We start from the raw sequence: 23,407 nt of genomic DNA on the forward strand, positions 1-23,407 counted from the left end.
CCCCCCCCCCCCACCCCTCTACATGTTCCCCCCTCAGGGAATAGTTCATTTGCAAGGAATTTATTTGTTTGAATGTAGACTTTGGACCTACATACACTGGATGACTTTCAAGTTAACTAAAACTGCTATTTAAACTCACTTTACCCCAAATCCAGTGTAATGTACAATCCAGTCTACTGGGTGGACCAAAATTATTTTTACATGTTATTACAGTATATGGTTTTGTTACATTTAACTATAGTTAAATGTTCAGAAATGTTAGACATGAGAAGGCATTGTGTTGCAATGTGCCGTCAGAAATTAAATATTTAAGAAAAAGGTATTCTTATTTTACCATGGAGTAGATGAGAAGACAAATCGATTAGGGGTTATTTGAAAGTGAGAGTTACCTAAACATGTCTTGGAAGTGAAAAGAGTATCAGATCGAGTGATGAGGCTGAAACTTGAAACATCCCAGACAGAGAGACAGCTGTGATTGGTGCAGATTGTAATCGACATGTTGGTGAAGGAAACAGGGGTGATGAAGAAGAAGAATCCAGGAAAGGCACTTGGAGGGACAGATGGTGGTAGACTTTGCAAAAAGAATGGAAATGGCTGTAGTAAACACTTTCTTCCAGAAGAGGCAGGAACATAGGGTGACCTACAAGAGCCAAGGTAGAAGCACGCAGGTAGATTACATGTTGTGCAGATGATGTAATCTGAAGGAGGTTAACGACTGTAAGGTAGTGGTAGGGGAGAGTGTGGCTGGAAAGCATTAGATGGTGGTGTGTAAGATGACTCTGGTGGGGGGAGGAAGATTAAGAAGACAAAGGCAGAGCAGAGAACCATGTGGTGGAAGCTGAGAAAGGAAGATAAGAGTTGAGAGAGGCTCTCGGTGGATGGGAGGAGCTTCCAGAAGACTGGACCACGGTCAGAGAGACAGGCAGGGGAGTACTTGGTGTATCTTCTGGGAGGAAAGGGGAGAAGGAGACTTGGTGATGAAACCTCAAAGTACATGAAATCATACAAGGAAAGAGGTTAGCTAAGAAGAAGTGGGACACTGAGAGGGCTGAGGAGAGGAGAAAGGAATACATGGGGATGCGACATAGGGTGAAGGTAGAGGTGGCCAAACGAGGGATATGATGACATGTATGCCAGGTTGGACACTAATGAAGGAGAAAAAGATCTATATAGGTTGGCCAGACAGAGGGATAGAGATGGGAAGGATGTGCAGCAGGTTAGGGTGGTTAAGGATAGAGATGGAACTGTGTTGACTAGTGCCAGTAGTGTGCTGGATAGATGAAGAGAATACTTTGAGGAGTTGATGAATGAGGAAAATGAGAGAGAAGGAAGAGCAGAAGAGGCAAGTGTGGTGGACCAGGAAGTAGCAATGATGAGTAAGGAAGAAGTTAGAAAGGCACTAAAGAGGATGAAAAATGGAAAGTCAGTTGGTCCTGATGACATACAGTACCTGTGGAGGTAAAGAAGCATCTAGGAGAGGTGGGTGTGGAGTTTTTGACCAGGTTGTTCAACAGAATTCTAGCTTGGGGTCAACAGTCCACAGCAATGGTGAGTGTGGTAAGGAAGTGAATAAATGGATCCAAGCAGGTTAGAACGGGTGGAGAAAGGTGTCAGGTGTGTTATGTGACAGAAGAATCTGCTAGGATGAAGGACAATGATGGTCAGCCATGATGTACATATTAGAGACAGTGACAATGAAGAGTCAACAGAAAACAGAGCTGTGGCGACCCTTAAAGGGCTAAGCCGCAAGGAAAAGAAGAAATAAGAAGCTATTCTTAAAAGGAAGTGTATTTCAAAATGAAACTAACCACAGTGTCAACAAAGGACCAGCGAAGTGCCAGATTCTTCAATAGAGGATCTTAAATTCTTTATGTAACTGTTATTGATTGATACGACACTAATGGGAGTTGGGAGGCTATGAAAATATTGTCCGACTTGCCTGAGGATGACACATGCTTAGTCTGTCTGTTAAATATTTGAATTCTTCAGAGAAGCTCTATTGCTTGACCACCAGACCATCGACCCCCATTGTTGTTCACAGAGCATTTGGGCCACTAATTTACTGTAAAGTTTATGTCTGAAAAGTAAGAAAGCTAGCAATCCAAACTTCAAATGAATTACACTACTTGTGTTGTTTACTTAAAGTGGAGTAAAATGGTAGGGAATATGGATAACACATCTGCCTCACAGGCAGTGGTTCTGGGTTCGAATCTGGTTGCATGATCTCCCTAGATGTGCTTGTGTGTGTTTTCCTTGGTTAGTTCAGTTTCCTCCCACATTTCAAGAACATGTTAGCTGAATTAAAGACTAAATTGACCATACATGTGAGTGTGATTTATTTACTTAGTTAGTTACTTCGTTAGTTAGTTAGTCTAAAGTGCTCTGCGACTGACTGGCGACCAGCAGGGTGTATCCTGTCTCTCAACCAAAGTCATCTGGGATAGGCTCCCTCTTACCTGTGACCCACAGCAGGATACACAGTAGAAAATGGATGGATGGAAGGTTTCACTTCCATCTGTGTCAAGTCTCATATAAATGATTTGTACAAATTTAAACAAGTGGAGCATGAGATGTTGCATTACAGATTACAATTGGTTTTGCATTGGTTCCATTGTGGGCATGGCCAGGACACACGGCCAGGTGGAGGCTATCGGAGAAGCTCCCTGCACAGAAGCAGAACAGCGGTGACATATCATCTGCACCGAGAAACATCACCGACCCAGCTGGGAAATTACACAAAATTCCAATTCGACACAAGTGTTTCGTGACAAGCAGCCTATGGGGAACGCCTTGGTGCCAGGCTGTATATTCCCCATCAAAAAACTCCACACACCACGACTCATCTCCTCGACCCAGCCAGCAGTCCTCAGCTGTGCCCTTGCGTGGAATGCTGGGATACGTGACGCCAAGCTCCCAGTAGGTCTTGCCAGTCACGTCTATCTCCCAGTAATGACAGCCAAAGCTGAAGCTTTGCAAGCTGATGACGTTAAGAGTGGTGTCAAAGCGCGAAGGGGTGTCAGGAAGCTCCTTCCACGTGTCTGTGTAGGTGACACTGTCACCTTTAGGAGAGATAAGCAGCTTGGGATGAGCTGTGTCTGGATCCAAGCACACGTCACTCGAATCTGAAGATACACATTCTATATCAGTTCAGTGAATATATTGTACACAATGAAAGAGATGTGGTTAGTAAAATATTTGTACTAACAGCTTTTCACAAGAGTCTTCATAGTAGGTGTGAGGGAGGAGATGAGCAGAAGCATGTTGTTGGTGAGGCTGACAATCTGCTCAGCTTTGGCCTCATCCAAGCTCACACTGCAACGCTCTGAGCTGTTGAGCACATCTGGCACTCTGGAGGTGGTCGGTCAGAAATAGAAACATGTTGCGGCAATGAGTCACACTCGGACATTTTGATTATGGTCACCGTTATGTAATTATAACAATCACAGTTTAATTGCGGTAGGGATAGTGCATACCTGTCTCTCACCCTGGTGCCTTGGTGGTCAAGGCATGAGAGGAAAGACTGAGCAGAAGCAAGAAAATCAGGATTAAATGAAGTGTACTGTATATAGGCAATCACCATTACATACAGTATGTTGTTTTAGCATTTCTACAATGACTACACAGAACTCGAATTTCACTCACAATAGCACAGACCTGCACTAATTACTTTTTATAAAATAATTTGTGGAGCCCCTGTGCTGCACGGCGAACCTGTGGTTACCTCATCTGCCTCACAGTCAACTGGTTCTGGGTACGTATTTCTGAATTTGCATTGTTCTCTACGTGTTTGTGTGATTTTTTTTCCCCGGGTACTCCAGCTTCCTCCTACGTCCCCAAAACTTGCATGTTAGGTAAAATGAAGTGTCCAAATCAGGGGTTACCAACGTTTCTGAAACTGAGATCTACTTCTTGGTTACTGATTAATGTGAAGGGCTACCAGTTGGATACACACTTCTGAAATAACGAATTTGATCAAATTACCTTTAATTTTGTATTATTATTAATATTTAATGATATGCAGATAGGCGGCACGGTGGCCGACTGGTTAGAGCGTCAGCCTCACAGTTCTGAGGACCCGGGTTCAATCCCTGGCCCCGCCTGTGTGGAGTTTGCATGTTCTCCCCGTGCCTGCGTGGGTTTCCTCCCACATCCAAAAAACATGCATTAATTGAAGACTCTAAATTGCCCGTAGGTGTGACTGTGCGTGCGAATGGTTGTTAGTTTGTATGTGCCCTGCGATTGGCTGGCAACCAGTTCAGGGTGTACCCCGCCTCCTGCCCGATGATAGCTGGGATAGGCTCCAGCATGCCCGCGACCCTAGTGAGGAGAAGCGGCTCAGAAAATGGATGGATGGATATGCAGATAGGTGAACAATGATGATGTTAATGATTTCTCACAATAATTAAACAAGGTAGGGAACAGACAACGGCGGCACGGTGACCGACTGGTTAGAGCGTCTGCCTCACAGTTCTGGGGTCCGGGGTTCAATACCCGGCCCCGCCTGTGTGGAGTTTGCATGTTCTCCCCGTGCCTGCGTGGGTCTTCTCCGGGCACTCCGGTTTCCTCCCACATCCCTAAGACATGCATGATAGGTTAATTGACGACTCTAAATTGCCCGTTGGTGTGAATGTGAGTGTGAATGGTTGTTTGTTTCTATGTGCCCTGCAATTGGCTGGCAACCAGTTCAGGGTGTACCCCGCCTCCTGCTCGATGATAGCTGGGATAGGCTCCAGCACTCCCGCGACCCATGTGAGGAGAAGCGGCTCAGAAAATGGATGGATGGATGGATGGAACAGACAACTATGCAACACTTTATTTATATAAAGCTCTCTATATATAAAGTGTTTGTGCTTTCAAATACTCACTTCTACGACCTTCCTAGGCATTTTTTGTTAATTATTATTATTTTTAGGACAGGCCCACAGGCTATTCATGTGGTCCTTTGTCGCTACCTGTTGGTTGCAGGAATCATGTTGGTGACCCCTGTTCTAAGTTGTCCATGGGCATGAACGTGAGTGTGTTTGGATGTTTGTTTATATGTGCCCTGTGATTGGCTGGTGACCAGTCCAGGGTGTTCCCCGGCTCTCGGCCAAAGTCAGCTGGGATAGGCTCCAGCTCATCCATGACCCTAATGAGGACAAGCTATAGAAAATGGATGGCTGGCTATTGAAGCACAATATACATATACAGTAAGGGTTTCTTCGTTAACCCTTCCCAGTTTATGCCCATGATGATTTTGAGGGGTGGCCAGTTACAATGATAGGGACTTAAACGGTTTAAAAAAAAAATCCTGTGTCCACCCATTTATTTATCCAGACCCTAACCAAAATGTAATGGATTCAAACGCCGAACCTCAGCACTGCGAGGCAGACGTGCTGAACAGTCACACACTGTGCCTGCTCGTAATACAACATAAAATATACCGCATCATTTCAACGGTGTGAATATATTCCGTGTTCTTTCACCGTTGCATCAGCATGCGTGTCCACGTGGTCCAGTGTCACTGTGATTCCAGCCAGGTCCTGTTCTATCTCCTGGATCAGAGACCAGTTCCTCTCCATGAGCCAGTCCAGAGCTGAGACAGCAGCACGCTCCTCGGCCTCCAGGTGTGACAGTGTGGTCCTCAGGTCCTTATCCAGGATGGCTTGGATCTCCAGGTGTTTTCTTATTATGCTCTCCTTTAGCACATAGGACTTTTTCTGAGGTACAAGCACTCATCAGTTTATTGTACTTCATACAAAGAATCACAAACGGTTTTGTTTTTCTTTAAGATTAAAGACATTTATTGTCATCAACACATTCACACAAACATCACCTTTTCACTCGTCGCAGTGGTTACCACAGCAAGCAGACATAATGGATTTAGTAGGATCTTTGCTCAGGGCTATTTCGGATGTGAATGACCATATATGTTGGGGGGACTGAAAATGGGGCTCTTAAGTCAAGGGTCACATTCTGAACCACTTGTACACAGTTGCCCGGAGTTTGGAGATAGGTGAATTGGTCAATGGAAAGTGAATAATCTCAAGTTAACGCCAAAGGCTAATGTTACATGATGAAAAAAAAAAGAAAAGGAATATCACTTCAATATTGTTTATTTTGAAAAGTTTTTGATAGCTAACTAACCAGTTCTGGGGACCGGAGTTCAAATCCCGGCCCCGCCCGTGTGGAGTTTGGATGTTCTCCCCGCGCCTGCGTGGGTTTTCTCCGGGCACTCTGGTTTCCTCCCACATCCCAAAAACATGCATGGTAGGTTGTTTGAAGACTCTAAATTACCCGTAGGAGTGAATGTGAGTGCAAATGGTTGTTTGTTTCTATGTGCCCTGCGATTGGCTGGCGACCAGTTTAGGTTGTACCCAACCTCCTGCCCGAAGATAGCTGGGATAGGCTCCAGCAGCCTGCGACCCTAGTGACGATAAGCGAAAAGAAAATGGATGGATGGATGGACTTTTCTCATTGAGAACTTACGGTGATTTCCGATTGTTGCACGGCCAGGTTCTTCTGTCGGTCTTTCACCACCTCCCTCTGCCTCTTTAGATATTCTTGATGAATTTTTAACAACTCCTGCAGAGAATGGTGCAAATATTGAAATGCAATAACCTTAAATTGATGAATAAGCAGTTCATATTATGCCTTATTAAGTCCTGACGCAACAAAGAATTGAATTGAATCTAATGGTCACAATACCTTTACTTGGGACTTCGGTTAGACTCATTTATGTTGCTCTTGACAATATTGTTAATTTCATGAATCATACTGTACGCGATTGCCTATACCTGCACAGGCAAAGTTGTTTGGTTACCATTTAGAACGACAGGCAAAGCCGTTCGAAACACCGCTCGACGTGACACAATGCTCTTTAACACCATTGCAAACTATGATTATCAAAAGATTAACAGTGTTCCAATCTAGAAGATACCCAGCGGGTACTTTGTGATTGTCTACAACCATGAGTTGTAGTTTGGTTTAATTTATTGATGAAAGCTTGTAAATGATCATATTCTTATTTTTTCAGATTTAGATTTATTCAAATCAGTCAACAAATCATCATATTATAGATCGGGACATACACACATCACTACCACTGTTATATTACAATGTGTATCCTTCTCATCAGAGAAATTGAGATTGCATAATTACACTTGGTACTGTATCTAATTCAGAAGACAGACATAAGTCATTAACAAGGGGTATGACTTTCTTAGTGTGCTGCAGTATGTTGATGCAGTACATTCTGAGTAAGTCTTAACATTTTCTGTGACTCATATCTTCCTGAATCTATAACATGAAACCTAATTCCTCACTAACGTGAGTCACTTTTATTATTTTCCCCATTGTCAATTCATAAAGATACTTGCACCACTAACCGATTTAAACAACGCTATGTTTCAAAATATTATAGACTCAGTGTTAGAAGATGTCTCCAAATAATAATTGTGTATGCGCAGTCTTGCCGATAGGCCCATAAAAGCCACCTAGTCCTCAGACAACCTATCACCCAGTATAAGTGAGCTTGATGGAGAAACACAAAGTCAACAGAAAAGAGGCAGTGACTATCTCGGTATAGCTGGGGATCATGTGGTTCATGATGATTTAAAGCTTTATTGGCTTCTTTTTCGATACAACAAACGGCAGTGTGGGTTGTCATATATAAAACAATACTTTCAAACACAGGCTTGCTTACATTAGGTGTATTATCGAATTGTCCCTTATTGTATTTTGGGTATGGCAATAAAATATATTGAGATTTATACTTCAAATACATGTAAAGGGTAAGTGTCTGGCCATGTTTCATGAAGCCCGAGAGGAGTGCCATTTTCTCTTTATATAAGAATCTAATGAAAGCCGACATGTCCAGAAGCCAAGCTGAAGGCTGAGTGAAGATGCTTGGATCGTTCATTCCCATGTAGATGCAGCAAAACTGTTTCTGCTGTTCAGATAACTTCTTTCCCAGTGTTTTTTTAAAAATCATTTATATTATTCAAAGACTCACTGAGCCAATTGATGCAAACTTTGGACCAACTCTTTTTCGGTCCAAGCAAAGAAAGCAAGACTTATGTTCAGGCTACAAGCATGGACATTCTGTGGCATCATAAGGTTCTACTTCACTTACAAAGTTCCACAGGAGTCAACAGCAACAAATAGCAGGAAGGAACAAGCATAAAAAAGACGAAAGCAAAGCAAGAAAAAACAAGCGGCATCAATACAAATCTCATGATCCTATTTATCATTCATTCTTTGTCATTTTTGAACATGAAACTGATTCTAGAGCTCGATTATTGGTTTCCTGTACAAATCTAATGTGCCGCACCATTCAGCTCACAGTCTCAGGAAGTGAGCGAAAAGAGTTCATTTCAGAAGGTAGAAAAAAAAACAACCTCAAAATAAGGAAACAAACCAAAGTCTAGTCTAGATGATTGTTTTCTTAAATGGTCTGTTTGAATGTACATGTGTGTACAGTATATGCATGCTGCTGTGAGCGTTAGAAAAGCTTGGCCTTCTTTTTCATGTCGTTGCGTTTCCACAGGGGAAGCCTGTCAAACTCCTGGATCTCCAGTCCAAAGATGTCAAAGAACGTTTCAGGTGCTAAGTGGCGCTAAAAAGGTGGAGACAACAAAGGAGGGGAGGTGGGGGTTAACACCAAAGCCATTAAAATGGTCTCTGCAAAAATGACGAGGAGCTATGAATACTGCACATTCTTGCTAATGTTCTATTCGTGTAACATGCTATTACACAAAGTTAGAAAATTTAGCATAAATGGCGGACAAACACAATGATACCTCCAGTCTGGTTCTGTCCACGTCCCTGGGCAGTTTAGCTCTCCCTCTACTGGTTATCATGAGCATTTCATAGGGATACACCTTCATAGGGAGAGACTCATCAGTGCACAGGGTCACATACCCACGTTGCTTAAGTAATAACCTATTTAACTGACGAAATAACAAACATTGTAAGTAACTGTGATTGTAATAGTGACAGAGGGAACACTGGGCAGGAAAACAGGTATGTGACAGGAGGCTGAGTGACGGTGAAAGCAGTCGTTTATTTTTGGGGAAAATACTTGTTGGGTGCTATGGTGTGCATACTCTAACGTGCAATAGATCAAGAAAGAACACGTAGACAGAGTTATGTAAGGGTGACATTTTGAGCGCAATTTAATACAAACTAAAAAAATAGAACTAACATCACTAATGCTGTTCAAGTAAAACACATGGGAATGATCACCTTGGAAAACTAAACTACAATCTGAATAATTATTTCTGTGCATATGAGAAGAAAGTGGCAAATCAAAATTCTGGTGATGTGTTTGACAAGCAAGATTAGCTTATGCTCCTTATGAGGTCTGTTAGAAAAGTTCCAGGACTGATGTCACTAAAGATATTTTAAACCCAACTATGTTTTCGCCTTCAATGCAATGGCCCTGGAGTATATACTGTAAATGTGACCTCAGCTCTCTGGAGCTATTGAACTTTTTGTTCACATGCTGGAGAAGCCCATAACATAATAATAGCCCATAATGTAATAATGTCCCGTAACATTTGCCCTTTTTAAAATGCAATAGGCCCAAAACATAATAACTGGCCAACAATGTCATAAAGGTCCTGAACCTATAACGTAATAACTTTTGGCCAATAACATAATAACTTATTACATTATTGGCTGATTATTATGTTATTGGCCTGGTTAAAAAAAAAACAAAAAAAAAAAAACATCTTTGCAGATGAAATAATTGAGCCCATAATGTAATATTAAATTACATAATGGGCCTGTTACATTTTGAAAAGAGCAAATTTATTACGTTATGGGCCGTTATTTGAGAAGCCCATAACTAGCACGTCTAGAAAGAGATCCTGCAGAGTTTGCTTTGTTCAGTGCATGAGAAGAGATCAGAGTTGTGGCAGGACAACTCGTGGCTGCTTCACCATGACAACAAGCCTGCTTACAATGAGCCATATTCTCTCACTGCTGAATAAATCTGGCTTGCACGCTGTCAAGGTGCGCAGATTCTCTCGTAACGACTTCTGCCACACCCACCATGCGTACAGGGCGAATATGTGCACTTCGACACAAAGGGTGTGACTCATTGACGTATGAGGCTCGCCAGAATTCATAAAATTGTGGAGTTTTCCTGCGACGCATGAAGTCAATAGAAATCCATTTGGGAAAATATGTCACACTTTTAATTTGAAATTAACTCCTATAGCAGATACAGAAGTTAATTGTCGCTAGTGAGACGTGTGTACCTCTTATGTAACAGGCTACTTTGAAGGAGCATGTGTTGTTGTATTCTGCGAATTAATAAATCCAACAATAGCAATTTAATCAGAAGAGTGTGCTCATGACTGAATGCATGTTGAACGAGAGCGAGTCATTTAACAATGATATACTGTATTTAAAAAAAAATGGTTCAAAATTGAGCTCACCATTGTGCCATTAAGATGACTGCAATGATCTGCGTGAGAGGCGCTTTCAGACAAACCACAAACTGCCAGGCACAATGAAGCAGAAATACTCCTCACAGGGGAAAAAAAAGTCCACTAGCGCTGATTTTCTTTTATGTCAATTACTATGATATACTGTATTATCTCAACGTAATGTGGTTGGGAAACATTATGCCCATTGGGCAGTATGTGAGCGTATAGGGCCAGGTATCTCCCGCTCAATAAACACGAGTCAGCCGCCGTGCCAAGCGGGCCGTCACCGACCGTCGGAGTGCGGGAGCAGTTAAATCAAATCAAAACGTGACGTATGATGTTTAACCTTCCTGGGGTGCTAGACTTACTGCAGCCTAAGGACTGCGGATGAGAAAACGCGCATAAATCTTTGGCAGAATACACGCTCGGCCCTCATGAGAGGGACCACCCAAACTTCAGGGTTACTCCACCCAGAGTGCATATATGGCGAGAAGGTGCGCAAATGATAGAATTAAGTAGACGGCAGAATGAGCTCAGCCCAAAAAAAGTGTGGTGCTGCGCACCTTTTCTGATTTAAGCACACATGAGCATCTGACAATTCCTGGTCGAGAAGAATATTGCAGTGCTGGAGCAACATCCCCACTCACCTGACCTGACCCCATGTGATTTTTCCCTATTTCCAAAACTAAAGGGGGTTATCAAGGGGACCCGTTTTGAAGATGTGGACAATATCAAGATGGCCAGGACAAAGATTAATGAAGAATCATCCCAATCATCATTGCATGAGGGGATAACAGAGAAGGCTGAGGAAGTGCATTAAACTACAGGGGGATTACTTCAAAGGGGAAAACATGTAGTCTGGATTAGAACTATATCAGTCCTGGAACGTTTCTGCCACGCCTCCTATACAGGAATTATAGTATATAGGGGTATGAGTGCTTTAGATGGAGTTTTAGGCATTGGCTTCTTCACTGTATGGCACATACAGTATCCAGCCACCAGAAGTCAAAGCTATGTGCAGATGAACATGACGAAGCCGGCATGCTAAGCACTAGAGTGACTGCAGCTCCTGAAGCAGCATGCTAAATCTGGAACTTCTCGAACTTGGGTGTTCAAATACTGTACAATGCTCCTGCACTATAGGGAGCATACTGTATATGACTTCCAATCCATGCGACAATCTATAAGTTAAACACGCCGCATTATGTCCAAATATTTCGTTTTTAAACTTTCACTTTTCGCGATCGTTAGTGTAGCCTGTACATTTTTTAACCTACAATATATGAGCACAAGTATTGGGACCCCTGGCCATTAAAGCTCAGAACTGCAGAAGATTTTGGAGTGTATGAGGCGTGGGGGTATTTTGGTATTCGGATTCATCCAGAACAACACTTCTGAACTTAGCAGTCACTGATGGTGGACATGAAAGGGGGTCTGGCTATAACATGATTTCTGTTGCAGTTCATCCCAAGGGTGTTTGATGGGTTTTCCCACACCAAGCACATCCAAGTAGGAATTTATAGACCTTGCTTTTTGCAGTCATGCTGGAACAGAAAAGGGGCTTCCTCAACCGGTTCCCACACATGGAAGCATGGCCAAAATGGCATGCAGAGGAATTAACAGGATTATCTAACTGTTTTTAATAGCAAAAACATTGGAAAGATATTACTGCAAGACCTGAAATGAACAATTTAATCAAATCTGCCTTCGAAAGGGGTTTTACAAACCTGGGGCTGCCATACTTCTGGAATGTAATGCAGTTTTCATTCATCCATGTATTTTCTACTGCTTATTTTGTTGAGGGTTACAGGTAAACAGGAGCCAGCTGATTTTGGGTGAAAGGCTGCGTACACCAGTCAATCACAGGGCACATACAGTTTCGTCAAACTAATGTGCACGCCAATTCATACCTATGAGCAATTTAGAATGGTCACTAAACCTAAAATGCATGTTTTTGAAAGAAAGTTTTGAGAAGAGATTCAAACACAAAAATTCTTGACACAACAGTGTCAGCCAATGTTATTTTTAGTTTGTTTTTTTCATTTCAGGTCATTTCCAATGTTTTACACAACATTTCTAAGACCGATGAGTATTACCATTAAGATTCAAGAGGACATTAAGGAGTGAATTCCAAGCCCTGATTGACTAGGCAACTGACAATGCAGTGCGTCTCAATACTTTTGTCCATATAGTGTAGTTCACATTGTTGCCATCAGTACAAAAAGAAGAAGATACTTGCTTTGGGCTCCAACATATTAGGCATAGATACTCCCCTGTCCATCCTTGCAAGTGCTGCTCGGCCATCCTTAATGTGCTAAAGAATAGAACATACACAAATATAATATAGTGGGAGGGGACTGCAGGGTTAATGGCATGAGTATGTTGTCGTTTTATGACCGTGGGCACACTTTTCACTGGATGGAGCAAGGAGCTGGACTACTGCTCAGGATCCTACGATTCAAGATGGGCAGTTGGTGTTCCATTGTATGTTTATGCTTCCCTGATGTGAATTTTGAAATAATATTTCTACAATCTAACATTTAAGTCGGGTCATGACATTGGTATACAGACAAACAAAATAACGCATGAGGTGGTGCTTGCACTTTGCACATAGAGTACAGCTGCTCAGCTACTGGGCAGTGCATTTGAAATGACTGCATGCCCCGTAGGTGACATCTGGATGACATATAGCAACATGTTCAACGACAATGCAAGCATGTAGCACAAGTGGACAGTGTGCATTCATGGCAAGATGCCTACTGCAAGGAGATTGGTGGTGTGAGGTGAGAAAGCATGCCATGTGAAAAAGCAGATGGGTGACATACCTGAAACTCTGCAGGACAAAATGGGACAGAAAAATGAGACTCACAGTTAATGGTTTTGCCGTCACATGTCCTTTCAGGCTACTACTATGACTGAACACTTTTGTCCCTTATTGTGGACACATTGTGGGAACCAGTAAGCAGCTATTTCAAAATGCACAGCAACTTCATGTACACGAAGCAAGCCATTTGTGAATACGACAGGAATACTGGAGTTCTTGTGAAATTTGCTTGTTCAACATGTTTTGTTCGCAGTGCTCACCTCTGCCCCCTCCACACATGTCACCATAGCTGTTGTACTGTGTGAAATCTGTTGACTGGGGCTGCAGGGCGGAGGAAAAGTGCTAGGTTCAGTTTAACATGTACAGTATGTATGACTGTATTGTAAAATCTACACAAAGACACACTTAAGAGTCGTTTCCTCAAGCATGTGTTCTGTAAGGGCAATAACATACTGTAACAATCATGAGGAAAAGCATAAATAAACACCAATCCAGTGTTTTCCAATGTACACAAATATCTATGTCAGATTTACAAGAACAGAACCTTGTTATTCATTTAAATACACCAACTCACAATTAAATGACTAGTTAGGCAATGACCTATGTTTTTATACTAATATAGTACTAATACCACTATTAACAATAAAATAAGAATACAATAATAATAGTAATGATACAGTATATTATTATACAGTATGTTATTATTATATTATTGTATTATAATACAAAACTATTATAATTACTATTACTGTTATTAGTAGTCATAGTATAAGTAATAGCTTCTTTTTTTCTCTTTCGTCTGTGGTTCGGACTGCTTTGATTATGAATGAGGTCTCACCCGGTGTAGGCCATTCCTCCCATACCCAGGCAAAGAGTTTGTTCTCGTTGGAGACGTCGGATCTGAAAGATAAAAACGGTTATCTATAAGTCATATCAAATCATAATTGACTGGATTCAGTGAGAAGACATTCTCAAGTCATGATGCTTCTCTTTACCTGCATCACAGTTATCCTGCTTGATGTCATAGCGCTGAGCAGAAACACTCCTTGTGTAGCGTTCCCTAATCTGCTCCTTTTCCATCTCCTCCCTGAGAATTAGCTTTCCCAAACCGGACTGAATCTAGATACGAACACACTTTAAGGTCAATTACCATTCTGAACAGGACAATTAAGGATACACAGCGTGTATTTCTAATTGTAATGCTTTATCATTATCTGATTGACCTTGTTGAGGTGTTCTTCCTGAAGCTGCTTTCTTTTCAAGGCATCTTCCTCCTCTTCTTCTCTGGATCGTCTTCTTCCCTCTGTACCGTCAAGATCCAAATACAGCCCCCCAAAGATATAATCAATTTAAAATAAAAAGTAAATGCACATCCTGCAGGAGGATGTCATGAACCACATGTATTTGGATAGTGCAACTGATATATAATAACAGTTACAACAGAAACAGGAGGCGGTATTTCCACTAATTGTGAGTTAATGTATGAACTAAGTAAATAATACACAGGGTGTACAAAGGAACACAAATGTGAGACAGAGTTGACAAGACAGACAAACAGGAGACTTTGTGATGTTTTCTTTAGCGGCTTCAATCGTGTACCCCCTGGATTCACTGCACATCTAATACATAGAACAGCACAGATGTAAGACACATGGATACATGTCAGTTTGAAGTCAGTCTCAGTTATCTCTGTCTAAGTCATTTGTGGCTTTAGTGTGTAAATCTATTGCACCAAAGAGTGCAGTAACATAAGTGAAACTGATGCTACCTCAAGCAAAAAAAAAAAAAAAATTAATAAGAACGTGGTAGCAAAAGAAACTCTTTTTGTGCAAGCGTAACATAATAAATGTGCCAGAATTCCAACAGTGCTCAAAAACGAAGCAGGGATGCAGTTAAGGATTTAGAGCAGCTCCAAGGGGAAACAAGAATTAGTTAGGTGAAGTTTGCCACTACATGGCTGCAATGCAAGCATGCCCATTAGGAGCCTACTGTACCTAATACAGCGTTAGAGGAGGGCCAACAATCACCCTCACTCTGTGAGCTGTCGTCTGGAGAGGGAGCATGGGCAGCGGGGAAGGTGGCACATCTGATGATGTCATCAGCCGACTTGCTTTGACGTGCTATGGCAGCTGTGTATAGGTTGGCAACCATGGCAACTGATCTATCAGTGTTTGTGTGTCACTGTCTCAAGCACATATAGCTTAAACATAGGAGTAATGTGTGCCTTACACAAAGTTAAGCATTTCTTCATCAATATGGTGAAAAGTATCTCCTAATTTGAGTTGGAAGCATAGTACATATTGTATGGTAGCATACTGACATTTTGGGATGTTATTTTTACAGTGAAGTAAGGTACACGACTCACAAAAAGGTTTGGATATTGCTTTACCTTTACACGTGAACTTAATTTCACTGTCTCTAAACTTTTGAATGCACGTATCCAACTGTTCAATGTTTCAGTACTTATTGCACAACTTGCTGTTCTCTAATGAGAAGCTGAAAGGCAAAATTCACAACAGATGCTTGATCCATGAAAATGTCCAAGGACGTCCACGTCTTTGCCTTTCGGTAACTCTTCCAGTCTCTGTATCGCTGTTGCAACCTGCTGATGACACTCTGTGACACTCTAAGCTCAGTGGCCACTTCTCTCTGAAAACATCCTGTTTGAAACCTCACAATGGTAAGGTACTGTTGATCAATTGTTAGGTGCTGACTTGGTCTCATGATGTCAAATTGTGAACAGCAAGATGAAGAGGACCAGGAAGTCTACTGGTTTGCGCCAAAAGTATTGAAAGATTCAACAGTGCATTCAAAAGTCACTAGAAGGTCAAATTAAGCGAACTTGTAAAGGTTTTACATCCTGAAATTTCACCTGAAAGACAAACATCCCAAACGTTTTTGGAGTGGTGCACATACCTGTAACAAACAGTTCCATTTATTTTAATTGTCCAAACTGAACACATTACATAACATTATTGTAAGGGGCCAGTGAAAAGGGACTTAACATGACTTGTTCAGATGGACAAAAATGCTACAGAAGTGAATCAGAGACAGACTTCAAACAGTGCAGTGACAAAGGGGTAAATATAGGTTAAATAACAAAATATTTTCAACACAGAACATTATAATTTTATACATGTTGACACATCACCCACTCAGGTCAGCACTCAGTCACAATTCAAATGAGAAAACGAGCTGTAAATTAAAAAAAAAAAAAGGTACCGTATTGTTTGTAGATGGGTGGTTTCCTATAGATGTTACTGCCCTGATCTGCAATTTGCCATATACAGAAAATCACATTTAAAGATCCTTCAGCATTTATGTAAAGCAAATGTACCCGTAACCAACATTTACTAATATCAATTATTATTACATTGTCATTATATCATCTTTACCCACAGATGCCCCTTAATGCTCATCTCTCTGTATGTTTGAAATAAAAGTATAAAAGGCATTCTAGCAAGCTTCAAAATTATTAGACCGACAGACCGACAGACCGACAGACAGACAGACAGACAGACAGATAGATAGATAGATAGATAGATAGATAGATAGATAGATAGATAGATAGATAGATAGATAGATAGATAGATAAGAGCAGTGACAGGGTGTGCTCCGACTCCTACCTGGGAGGTGAAAATGTTTAGGGGTCAGAGAGAGAGGCGGGGTGCCGGGCCGGCTCTCAGGCCTAAGCGGGAGAGGGGAGCTCCGGCCACTTGGTGGGTCAGTGCCTCCAGTGAGAAGAACCAAGAAATGAATGTAAATAGGGATGCATAGGGAGAACCAGAGTGTGGATGGGGCAACACATTTGGAGTGTGGTATGGAGAATGAAGATTATTTACATGAACATGTTTGCTTCTAATGTGAGTTGTGAGTAACAACACAACATACTACACTGTACGTAGACTTACACAACTAAACTATAGGATTTGACAGGAGTAGGAATGTGCATCATGTGGTGGATGGTATCATTCAACTTCCATTGTAGAAAGTGATTGCTACAACCTCACAATGGCAAGCAAACAGCAACTAAACAAACACCCAGAGCTTGTCATCTGCTTGTGCTGAAGCAGTGCCAGTGTCATTAATGATGGCAATATCTGTCTGATGAGACATGGTGATTGATCCAAAATGACAGAAGAGACCAGCATGAGGTTACATCCCAAGCCGTAATGGAGATGATGTGCTTCTTTGGATGAGTAAGAGACCATAAAGAGGCGTGTGGGTTGTGGGGAGAGAGGGGGCTTACCTTGGCTATGGGGGAGGAAGTGGTGTCTAAAAGGGGAGGTGGGGCGGGAGTCATTATTTCTGGAGCCCACACTGTTACTGCACAAAGAGGAGCAGAGCTTCTGCATGCCTGTCAGTGCTTCTGCGGGGAGGACGGGAGCGCGACCCCCAGCCGCAGCCGGCATAGTGGCCGATTGTGGGACGGTGAGAGGTTGAGAAAATGAGGGGGAGATGAAAAAGAAGATTTGCAGGCATTGAAATTTGAAAAGAGCAAAGAACTTAGAACCAAGGTGAAAAAAAAATAAACTCCACTCTTGTACACAACTAAAAAAGGGAAGTGTGATGCTGAGGAGGCAAATTGGCTGTTTGACTGTTATTGGAATATGACTTTTTTTTTTCCTCCAGTCAGTTCAATCACAAAAAGACATAACAACCAATCAGTCAATTTTAGTGAGGTTTCTTTTAACATGGTAAAAACAATAAAGAACAGGAAGCAAGAACCCCAACGTACTAAGCTAATATCGTACACTTCAACAATTGTGACTCATCAGTATGATTGTATGAACCGTCCACAAAGGACTCACCTGGCCTGTGAAAATGCTGTGGGGACCGTGACAGAGTGGGGGTGTAACCATGGCGATTATAAACTGGCGAGCCTAAGGAGCCCTGACTGGTGGACCTCTGGAGAATGCGTTCTCTTTTGTCATAACATCCCTGACATACAGTATACACAAATATACAGTGTTGGATAAAATACAAATTGTGATGATATTTTAAACAGTACTGTAGTTACAACACACATACAAAGAGAATACTGAAATTTGATGAAACACAAAGCTCACCTCATTGGAAAGGGTTGGAGACATGGGTCTAAAAAACTGGAAATAAGAAGAAGCATTGTTAACATTTTAGAATATGAATCTTTATTATCAATTTTTTCTCTTGCTAAATCTCTGCTCCATAGAAAAAACCTACCCAGGCATCATATGATAGCATAATAAGCAGGATTTAATAGAGGTATCACTCATGTACAACTAAAAACTTCTATTTCCTTTCTGATTTTGTGCTCTTTATGAGATTGAGAGGAGCACAACAGGGCAGTGCGTCACAGCAAGGAGCTTCTGGGTTGCTGTGTCTGTCCTAGTTTGGCTACTCTGCAGGTAAATTCCTCCCACAGTCCAAACATGTGCAAATGCTTTTTGTCTGTCTCTACTGCATGTGTCAGGATCCTGGGTGAACACCTTTCACCCTAACGCTCCAGCTTCCCTATGACCCTCAACAGGTTTAGCAGGATAGAAAATGGATGGATGGATGGATCAGCAGCTGATGTAATTCTCACCTTTTCATCGGGCAAGGGCGAGCGCTCCCTCCTGGCATTGAAAAGCTATTGAGGGACATTGAAGTTAATTAGCAGATATACAGGTAGGTGTACCAGTAATATTGACAAAAACCGAGACACTTAGAATTTTACAGTATTTTGCATTTCACAACTAAACAAAGGACCAGCTTGGGAACTGCATTCTTGCTGTTCAACATGACCACGAGGAGCATGCAGTCTGTTTTACCTCTCCTACACTTTCTCGTCTCTCCTCTCGTTCCTCCAGAGAGGTGGTGTACATAGGTTCATAGGTAATAAGGTCAGGGCGCTCAATGTCATAAATGGCTTTGACTTTTGGAATGGCAGCTAGGTCTCTGTAATCAAGAATCTCATTGTCTACTTTTGCCTAAGGAGACAAATAAAGACAAACATGCAAACACAGACATGAGCAAAGAGATACTGCTGAGGTAAAACCATTCTCTCCTTGAATAAAGTGCAACTGTAACAATTGCTTGTAGGTAAATGGGATGGGAAAGGATAATTTCTCACTCAGAGAAAGGGAACAGTAGACACGCTCATTGCGACATACACTACGTATCTACGATATATCTTACATAGATTGTGTGACCCGGTGAGCCAGGTATGCTTGAGCCAGGTCTGGAACAAATACTCTCAGATGACGACCTCGTTGGCTGCAGGAGGGAAAAACATATGAAACAAAAAAATATGTAGTCATTGCATCTTACTTGTGCAGCCAGTTTCTCTTCACCCACAGCACCCATCGCCATCTGCACATTACGCGAAATCCTCCAACATGACATCATTTAGCCTTTATGAGCATGAGTGATAGCAGAGATTTGCAAACCCTGTATTTATTTTTGAGGAATTATGCAAAGTAATTTCAAATCTTTTCAAGATGCCATCTCAACAATGTGGTCATTCATTTGCAAATGTGAAAAGTGAATGAGTGTGCTGTAGAGTTGTCTTGCTTATTTATGAGATATGAATTATTTTGATGACAGCAACAGTCTTGAATGTAGTATAATTAAATTAACTTTTAATCAAATTGATAAATGGGGCTTTTATATCAGACAAGTTATTCATTATTCTAAATGGCTACATGTGGAATCACGGAGAGGGCACTGCAAGCTGTCTCCAGCAGATGTCAGCATACAATGCCCTGCGTACTACTGTATGTGTATGGTGGAACACAATGATGCCGCCTTACAGCTCATAGAGAATACAGTACCTGCCTTTCTGTTTTTTGAAGGAATAATAGGGACGGATGCAGTAGCCATGGAGGAAGGGAGAAGTGGTTCACAGGACATTGTACAGGGGTTGTACCTCTCCAGTCTGACTCAAAGTTCACACATTCACTCAGGGGCACTGCCAGTTATTTGTGGCCCCGTGGGGGGGCACTTTAGGCCCCACCACCACGTCAATCAAAATTGTAAATACTAATATTTCCTAGGGTTCTTGTCATTCATGGGCCCTTAAATTTGTCATCACTTTTCTTCCGCTTACAATGCCCCTGCATACACGTGCAGCCAAAACGTCAGGTTAAGTTGTGCAATCGAACAATCTGATGTTGAATATATGAGCAGTTAAAATTATGCCTTCATCAAGATAATCAGTGTTGATTGTCACTGTCAAAGTGGTAATAAGTTAAAATAAATGTGTTTATTAAGTTGGTTGAAGTTTGTGGTTTGTAGTCAATAAAAAATTTTTTTTATTTTGCTATAGCTCTTGTATTGGATTGAAATAGAGTGTGCAATTGTAACTAATGAAGTGTCCAATAAGTGTACATCAAGTCAAACATTTCAGGAAGTGAAGTTTTTCAAACCACAGAAGCTTCTTCATGAAGCAAAGGTCTGCTATTATAGAAATTGCTTGTTGCACATGCAGAAGTTCTCTCCATTCCCACTGAATGTTGTCATGAGACATGAACAGAAAGCGCTTTCAGACTGGGTTAAGTCAGGGATAATGGAACATGCAGATTCCTACCCTCTCCCTGTGTCTCTCCTCTGTTCTAGTTGTGTTCTTGCAGGCAGGATGCCACACTGTTGATCCTGAAGACACACAATGTCAGGATTACTTTCTAAGTACTTGTCTCTTTCAGTGTCTTGCAATTATGGAAAGGATTCCTGCACAGTCAGATATGTTTCTGACGTGAGAGAAATGTCACTCAATTAGACAGTCTCGCTTTGCATTTTATTAGAGATGAGATTGGCATGAGCAAAACCTGACTATTCCATCCATCCATTATCTGAACCGCTTCTCCCCACAAGGGTCGCGGGAGCGCTGGAGCCTATCGCAGCTATCATCGGGCAGGAGGCGGGGTACACCCTGAACTGGTTGCCAGCCAATCGCAGGGCACATATAAACAAACAACCATTCGCACTCACATTCACACCTACGGGCAATTTAGAGTCTTCAATGAACCTAGCATGCATGTTTTTGGGATGTGGGAGGAAACCGGAGTGCCCAGAGAAAATCCACGCAGGCACGGGGAGAACATGCAAACTCCACACAGGCGGGGCCGGGGATTGAACCCCGGTCCTCAGAACTGTGAGGCAGACGCTCTAACCAGTCTGTCACCGTGCCGCCAACCTGACTATTGTTGATGCTAATAATTTTCAGCATTCATTTGGTGACAGCGAAAAGGATCACAAGCATGTGCAGCTCATCTTATTTTTGAATCTTCACCCAATTCATCTAAATCTACTTATTGTATTACCTGTCCATTTTCAAAGCCGCTTGTCCTCGTTATGGTCACATGCAAACTGGAGCCTATCCCAGGCAGGGTACACCCTAAACTGGTTGCCAGTCAATGGCAGCGCACATATACTGTAGTCAAACAACCATGCACTAATAATCACATCTATGGAAAATTTAGAGTGTTCCTTGAACCTAAGATGCATGTTTTTTAAAGAGGGAGGAAGCCGGAGAACACTGAGAAAACCTACGCAAACATGGGATGAATGCACAAACTCGCCAGAGCTGGGATTCAAACTCAGGACCATTTAACTGTGAGGCAGATGTGCTCACCAATGGTTCATCGTGCTGTCTCAATCCAAATCTAGCAGATTGAAATTTCCACCATTCATAACAGGAACAGTATTTATAAAATAATGTAGTAATATAGAGAGAATGTAACTTCCTCTGCAGTGAGATGTGCCAAGTTGCTTGCTTCTTACAAAGATGTTCACATTAATCTGATTTGCTGCTCATGTATTATTCAAAGTCTGTTTATACCAAACATAAAATGAGTAAAGCTTCACAGAGTAATAAAGAACGTGTCGAGTGCTTACCTTGCAGGTACATCTCTTCTCCTTCCGTGAACATCTGATTGCACCTGCTGCATCTCGCACAGCTGGGATGGTAATGCTTATCTCCTGCCTACAAAAAACACAGCACAAAGAAATGACCTGACTTCAGAGAAATGGGAAGATCAATGACATTCACAGCAGTGAGGCAGGAAATGAACACAATAAACTCACTTCTGCTCAGAACCACAAAGCCTGCTAAACCCTGGGAAGTTTCCTCAGATCCAGCAAGGATGTCGTTCAGAAAATGTGAAATACTGTGGACTAATTAGTTATTTACTTTCAGTCCTGAGCAGAAAAAAAATACTTTTAGTAGTTGAATGTTATGTTCCTATTCAAAACAGTTGAAGGACAAGAGCTCACTGAAAATGAAAGAATCTGGATTAAATCTGATGGATGGTCAAATGAATTTGGTGACCACTACGTATTATTTTATTTCATGATGGTGGTGCGCGGCAACCTGTCAAACAGATTGTTCCAAAAATGTTGCACAGTTGTTGAATTAATTTGAGAGCTCGTGACAATTAATTTATCGCATGTGATTCATGAAACACATGGTGGCTCTGCAGTTCTAGTTGACACAATGTGCATTTGTTATCTTTTTGCATAGTGCCCCCACCCCCACAAGCCTATCTGAAGGTCAAAACCACATCCCTTGGAGTACAATGTGGTGGCCAGATAATTAATACACATAATGGAGTTTGGCACATATTGTGGATATAGAAAATTATTATTACATTAACTGAGATAGCAAATCAGTTTGACAGGGAAATATTTGAGGGCGGCGATTTGAATGAAGTCAATCTAAAGACCATGCAGTAAAATATATGGTGCCAATTTTTTTGTCTTTAATCTTGAGTGGTCATTACCGCATTCTAATGGTATAGAAAATGTGTGAGGAAAAGAAGTATTTAAAAAAAAAAAAAAAAAAAGCCTGCATCAATTCATTAATAATCGAGAGTTGGACTTCACTAGACAAGGACTATTCGCAGTATTAGGCCGCGTTGATACTTAATACTCTTACCAAGATACCTTGGAAGAGTTGAAGCTGTCCTCAAGTCTAGAACCACGCTCCTCAAACATTGAAGAAAACCAAGAACGTGTATATGAACGTGAACATGAACATCACAATTTTATCCATTACAACATATGCATGAACTGTAACTATTTTAACAGAACTCAATAGTAATAACCAGAGGTGCGTAGTAACGCACTAAATTTACTCTGTTACATTTACTCAAGTAACATTTTCCATAAACTGTACTTGTCAGAGTACTTTAAATGCAACATACTTTTA

At 41.6% G+C, this 23,407-nt stretch overlaps 2 protein-coding genes across 12 annotated transcripts in view; both read right to left on the reverse strand.

Moving 5' to 3' along the window:
- Positions 1 to 7: 7 nt before the first annotated feature.
- Positions 8 to 6,627, reverse strand: LOC133485912 (probable E3 ubiquitin-protein ligase TRIML1; the record flags this gene model as incomplete). The annotated part of the gene is made up of 5 exons (XM_061790301.1): positions 8 to 3,122; positions 3,206 to 3,348; positions 3,474 to 3,520; positions 5,466 to 5,699; positions 6,469 to 6,627. Coding segments are annotated over 5 exons (1,155 nt in total), but the record flags the coding sequence as incomplete, so codon positions are not given.
- Positions 6,628 to 7,554: 927 nt separating this feature from the next.
- Positions 7,555 to 23,407, reverse strand: part of LOC133486157 (actin-binding LIM protein 1-like) — a 57,544-nt gene continuing 41,691 nt past the window's right edge. For 3 of the 11 annotated variants that reach the window (XM_061790912.1, XM_061790910.1, XM_061790911.1), the window contains exons 7-22: positions 22,096 to 22,183; positions 20,789 to 20,853; positions 19,399 to 19,476; positions 19,032 to 19,190; positions 18,806 to 18,850; positions 18,309 to 18,344; positions 18,051 to 18,180; positions 17,489 to 17,608; positions 16,866 to 16,970; positions 16,462 to 16,509; positions 15,234 to 15,368; positions 14,463 to 14,542; positions 14,235 to 14,358; positions 14,078 to 14,139; positions 13,500 to 13,560; positions 12,712 to 13,248 (exon numbers count right to left, since the gene is read on the reverse strand). In XM_061790912.1, coding sequence (XP_061646896.1) covers positions 13,172 to 13,248; positions 13,500 to 13,560; positions 14,078 to 14,139; positions 14,235 to 14,358; positions 14,463 to 14,542; positions 15,234 to 15,368; positions 16,462 to 16,509; positions 16,866 to 16,970; positions 17,489 to 17,608; positions 18,051 to 18,180; positions 18,309 to 18,344; positions 18,806 to 18,850; positions 19,032 to 19,190; positions 19,399 to 19,476; positions 20,789 to 20,853; positions 22,096 to 22,183 — 1,413 coding nt within the window. In that variant the 3' untranslated portion in view covers positions 12,712 to 13,171. Of the gene's footprint in view, positions 8,597 to 8,780; positions 8,862 to 12,654; positions 13,249 to 13,499; positions 13,561 to 14,077; positions 14,140 to 14,234; positions 14,359 to 14,462; positions 14,543 to 15,233; positions 15,369 to 16,461; positions 16,510 to 16,865; positions 16,971 to 17,488; positions 17,609 to 18,050; positions 18,181 to 18,308; positions 18,345 to 18,805; positions 18,851 to 19,031; positions 19,191 to 19,398; positions 19,477 to 20,788; positions 20,854 to 22,095; positions 22,184 to 23,407 lie in introns of those variants that run through there. The other 8 variants (XM_061790916.1, XR_009790940.1, XR_009790941.1 and 5 more) reach the window with 8 other exon arrangements.

Source organism: Phyllopteryx taeniolatus, chromosome 11, assembly GCF_024500385.1.
Source record: "Phyllopteryx taeniolatus isolate TA_2022b chromosome 11, UOR_Ptae_1.2, whole genome shotgun sequence".
Taxonomy (NCBI): Eukaryota; Metazoa; Chordata; class Actinopteri; order Syngnathiformes; family Syngnathidae; genus Phyllopteryx; species Phyllopteryx taeniolatus.